Consider the following 5672-nt stretch of genomic DNA (forward strand, 5'->3'; position numbering starts at 1 on the left):
TTGTGTTTTAATTAAACAGTGCAATGGGAAGTATTGAAAATGAGAGTTTATCGTGTCATTTACATTAGTGGATTGTATCCTATGTAAATTATTTTATCTGTTAGCTCATTGCTAGCATATTGTCTTTTAAAGGGCCTCAGATTAGAAAAATGTTTGTTACAAAATAATTTTTTAATATTTAAATCATTATATACTGAAAAGCAAAGACTTGGAACAGAGCTTGAGAGTATAAGAAAAATCTTAATGAATATTAAAGCCTTTATTTAAGTTAATTCAGATCATCTTGAGAATTTTTCTGGTTTGCTATGACAGTTTGAGCAGTCCCCAAGCATCTCATCTGCAAGGAACATTGCAAGGAAAGTAGAAATGTATTCAGAACACAGGTTCTTCTGCTGAAGGCAAATTTGAAAGCCTCAGTGGTCAATGATGCTCTGACAAATCAATTTCTAGGACAAATACCCAGCCAGGGGATTTTGACATGCTCAGGATCATTCTAGGAGTCTATAGCAGAGCAAAAAATACTAAGATTATCCATCCAAAAATTCAGCCAAAAAAAATTCCATTATTCTCTGGCATTACTGCTTTGGAAACAGGAAAGAGTGGTAGGGGTACAAAAGAGAAGTGACATGAGAGTAACAACACTCCTTTTTATAACACGCGTTGTTTTGCATTGCTAAATGAGGTAAAAAAAAGTCCCACAAATAACTCGTTTTAGTGTACAGTATTTATTACCTCGACTGATCTGAAGTCAATAATTTTGATATGACTATATTAATTCTGAAATAAACATTTTTAAATACATATAAAGATGAAATACATCAACATGAGCATTTTTAATTGATCTATATTCTTAATCCACATGCAAGATATGTTGTTCAAAGATGTACATTTTCTTTCATTTTACACTGGTCCATAATAAAGCACAAGTTCTGAGGGGAAAAGCAGTGAGGAAAACGTCATATTTTCAAATAGCCCTTTTAAAAAAGAGCATCAACTATATATTAAGCCAATGTGTTTCTCTCTGATTTTGGTTTTACTTACAGTATACAGTTTTTCAAAATATACACTTCACCAATGATACACAAAGAGCGGCCCTTTACTAAGGGCAAATAACAAAAAACAGAAAAATACATAAGAAAAGGATTCTTACAGGTTAAAAAAGTAGTATTTTAGAACATTATGCCAATTCAGAGTGTCTCCAATGCTGATAAGAAAAGTCATGCACAATGGTTTTTAAGACAATGTTGTCGTTAGTCCATCTGTCATTTGTCTGCATGCTTCATGTGAACAGAAAAAGGTACAAGAGTAAACGGAAAGTAACTCTCTCCAGTTATCTTTTAGGCCTATCTATGTCATCAATAGCAGCCAGCAGCTTCTGTCTTGCCTTCTTGTTGATGTGAGACCCCAGACAAACATTCACCAGATTTGTCAGGTGCTTAGTGGAATATTCCTGGCAAATAAAAGCAGATTATGTTATGGCAAGCAGAATAAGAACAGTGGACAAAGACTGAAAATTAAAAACTAGATATGCACACTCTGTGGGCTTTTCAAATGATAGCAGCAATCAGGAAACAAGAGAGACTCAAAGCATTAGTTAGGTCAGGTCTGGAGAGAGAGAAGTACAAAACTGTATTTTGCTGCCTGGCAGAATATAATGGAAAATGCCTACAATTTTAGTAGTATTGGATTGAGTTCACAAAGTAATAGTTACATATCTAAATCAATTCATAATGCATTTTCCATTCTTTTGGAGGTGTGGTGAGAGATACACATGCAAATGAAATAAGTTTTAAACACCACATTTTCCTAACAACTGTGACAAAACTTGATCTTTTTTTATTTTGGCATCATATTTCTGATAAGCTTTTAAATAGTTCTGTCTACAGGGCCTTCAAGCAACATTAACTTCAGTACATGACAAAGGAGGAAAGAATGACACAAAATATTACAAGAATTCTTAACACCTGTCAAAACCCACATTCACCAGTACTACCTTCACCCTTAGCATTTTCAAAGATTTAAACTAGTTTTTCCATGTAGATCACCAAACACAGCTCACAGTCTCTCTCACAGCTCCAGGTATAACAGGGAAAACTGTATTTCAGGAAAATGTTTTTCATCCCTTTCAAGCTGGGTTTAAAATAATTCCAAAATACAGATTTCCCAATGCTCCATTTTAAAAGACTTCTTATTTTGACAGTGGACCAGCTCTAACAGCATGACAATTGCTTATAGTCTTATAATTATTAGGTTATGCTGCTCTGAAAGCATGCCAAATGCTTTGAAAACACAAATGAAGTCTTATCTCAGATAGCAAAGTTGATCCTGATTCAGTTTTATTTGTCAAAGAAAGAAAAAGTAATGACTATCATGCATTCTGCCTTACAACTCTGTTTAAGTTGCCCACTTCTAAAGGCCTAATTTCAAATTGTACTTCTTGATGATGAGTTTATTCACTTTGGTATATTCTGGACAGAAAACAAGTATTCTCAGCTTTAGTAAAGGATGGAAGCTAACCAGAGGAAAGTTGGCCCAAATACATCAGATCATTTTCTTAGACCCATTCCTAGAAGCATTTGGTGTACCTATGCTCATCCCACTCATACACATTTAAAAACGTCCTGGTATCAGAAGTACAGTAATCAACCAGAACAGCCCAGCCCAAGTGGCAAACTTCTTGATACAGTAGGGTGCAGTTATGGTAAGATTCTTGATTATCTTATGAAAACTTCCTACTCAAATCACATCGTACTATCTTCATCTATAATGCACCAATAATTTCCAACCATAATACATACACTTACACAGAGTTCAAACCAAAAACGGATTATGCCTACTCCCTGGTGATTTTGCCTTGTTAATTCAATTGCATAAAAGAGCAACTTTTACAGGGATAGTGTCTGAAGAACAGGTTGACAAATGACTTCAATTAACTCTCAAAATTGTAAATGATCAACTACCTACAACAAAAGTATCTTCAGAATCAAAACCAATGTCTGAAAATAACAGATAGGTGCATTCTGAAGAAATCTTACATTCTCACAGTTAAAAAAGCAACCACACAAAAAAAAACAACACAGTAAAAAACCAGAACATTTACTGGCCTGAGCCTCTCCACCCCCCCCCTCCAGTGCAACACTGGCCTGTAATGCAGTACTATTAGTAGATTGGGCAGATGCTCCCTCCAGCACTGCATAGCTATGATCTGTCAGATCTAAAATTTATTTTCAGCACATAATTTTCCTGACAACAAAGACTATCAAATCAATATTTTTATCAGATGTACATACCAACACAGGCATTTCTTTTCCCTCACTGATGTTCTAATCTCAGTATTGATTTACACAAAAGTCTGGGTCATTGCTGAGACTATGAAACAGATTTTACAGAGTATACAGGATTCAGATGCCTGGGATCCATCTGCTTCTTTTGCCTGTATTGAACCAGAGGTGCTGCTTAAGGAGTAGAAAAAAGTTTTCTTTGGCTTCAACCCATCTCAGAATACCAGGTAGATCAGCAGTAATTCCTACATGGAATTTCTTGTGTAAGGAGTACCGGATGGCCTACCTTTGCTAAAGCCAGACACTACCATTCATAGCATGTCTTCCTGGGATGAATTCTATCATCTTAAGAGATATGGAATGGTAATTGGTAGAAAAGGTAAATAAACCTAGATTTTCCTTTTGTCAAAATTATTCCTTCTAAATCAAGGTACTTTCATATGATAATAAACATATATCTACACACATATATATGTTTATACTGCACGCCATACGATTTGATTATAACGAATACACATATGAGTATGATCATTTTTAGCACACAGAATTAATCACTAAGAGTTGTTAGCATAATTCCACCATTCTTGGGAATCCTCCTAAAAGACAGCAAAAAATTTAAAATTTAACTCTTACCCTGTGTTCCTTTATCCAGCGCTCCATGTCATTTTCTGTTAAGTAGTAGGCTTTAATGTAGGTCTCTACAAATTCTTTATCTGGAATAGGCCTAATGTCTGTTAGTTTTTCTAGTTTCATTAAGAATTGTTGAAAGTCCAGTTGCATCAAGGCACGTCCTTCATTGCTGCATTTCTTCACATTAGCATAACTGAAAAAAGAAACACAGTAGAAACTAACAATAAATATAAATAAATAAATAAAAATGAATCTTACTTCTCAAAGTTGTTTAATTTAGTCCTTCAAACCCCAAGGAGCAATATAATTGTTTACCCTGTGTCTACCTGTTGCACTTTTTCCCATCCCATTCTTCCATACTCTCCTGTAATTAAGGACCCCACGTACACAGGAAAAAATATGGAAACATTGAGTAAAAAGAGTGGAATACAGAACATACTCTATGATGCAGAAAATGACAGCACAGACAAGTAGTGAACGAAAAGACTACAACACCAACTCTAAAAAGGCTGGGAAACTGGTGGCAAGTTAGGAATAAGCTAAGCTAAGCTAAGTTGCTGGCTAAGTATTTCAGTTTGTATTTAGCCAAATCAACTAGGACTCCTCTTTGCTCCCAATGAAGTTAGAAAACTTCTGCCCCATGGCTACCCTAAAGTAACTGCTAAAGTTAACAACTTCTGTTCCTAGCAATTGTCTTACTTCCTGGAAAAGATAAATACCAGCATCTCATTGAGATGTTGACAATTACACTTTATCCTCAAAAACTCAACAGCTTACCAATGCACTACAAAAATTAGAAACTTTAATACCATGACATAAGCATTATCATTACAGACATACTTACTCAAGACCAAGACTTTCATGAGCTACTTACCCTTCCACAAGAGTTCTATTGGCCAAGCGCATGCAGTGCTCCCAAAGTATATTTGAGACTATTAGTGGAATACGGACTCTCTTAGATACCTCATTCAACCTTCTGTTAAATTCTTCAAATTCCTGATAAAACATGTAAGATCATAATTCCATTAGCATTTAAAACATCATACTCTACAAATGCCTAGCAATAAATAAATAAGGAAAAAATGAACCACATACACACAAAAATAGGAAAAAAACATTCTCATTGCCTCACTCTCTAAACTCATCTTTAACTTTTGGAAAGCCAATATGCAGACACTGAAGAAAATCCAGCGATAAGCTTTTATCCATCTAAAAACCTGCCCCATCAGCCTTCAGGGAGAACCTCAAAAATATTGCAATCGGTTTTCATTCTTCAGCCTTTTGCATCAAAAAATTCCCAGGTGCTTCAGTAAGAGCTGAAAGCACCCTCTAAAAAACAAACAAAATCAAACAGTTCAGCAGTATACTGCAACGCAAATTGAAGTCGGCTGCCAGGAACTAATGCCTCTATCACTTTTAAAAAGATATCAAATAACTCAAGTGCTTTTGTTCCAATGCTAGAATCTCATAGTTTTGTTGTTGTTTGTTTTTCCTAGCAAACAAACAAGAGAATAACCACTAAGTTGGTGATTTCAGTGACCATTTTAACTAGTTTCTGACCAAATAACTGGTATTTAACACAAATTTTCTGAAAGAGGAATTGAGCAAGAGGAAGCAGAGTACCACAGTGCTGTGCTTTAACCAGCACATAGTCACTCCAGTAAAGACAAGACACTGTACTTATTTCTGCTAGTAGCAAGAACAATGAAAATTTTGGACAGACCTCCTTATGACAACTTAGTATTTTTCAGGATGTTATAT

General features: G+C 35.2%; 1 protein-coding gene across 1 annotated transcript in view; it reads right to left on the bottom strand.

Moving 5' to 3' along the window:
* Nucleotides 1–706: 706 nt before the first annotated feature.
* VPS50 (VPS50 subunit of EARP/GARPII complex) overlaps nt 707–5672 on the bottom strand; it is a 67446-nt gene continuing 62480 nt past the window's right edge. The window contains exons 26-28 of the mRNA XM_042817211.1: nt 4786–4907; nt 3915–4104; nt 707–1450 (exon numbers count right to left, since the gene is read on the bottom strand). Of these exons, the coding sequence (XP_042673145.1) occupies nt 1331–1450; nt 3915–4104; nt 4786–4907 (432 nt within the window). The 3' untranslated portion in view covers nt 707–1330. The remainder of the gene's footprint in view (nt 1451–3914; nt 4105–4785; nt 4908–5672) is intronic.

Source organism: Centrocercus urophasianus, unplaced genomic scaffold (assembly GCF_019232065.1).
Source record: "Centrocercus urophasianus isolate 14NV4802_14NV808 unplaced genomic scaffold, USGS_Curo_1.0 seq_16, whole genome shotgun sequence".
NCBI lineage: Eukaryota > Metazoa > Chordata > Aves > Galliformes > Phasianidae > Centrocercus > Centrocercus urophasianus.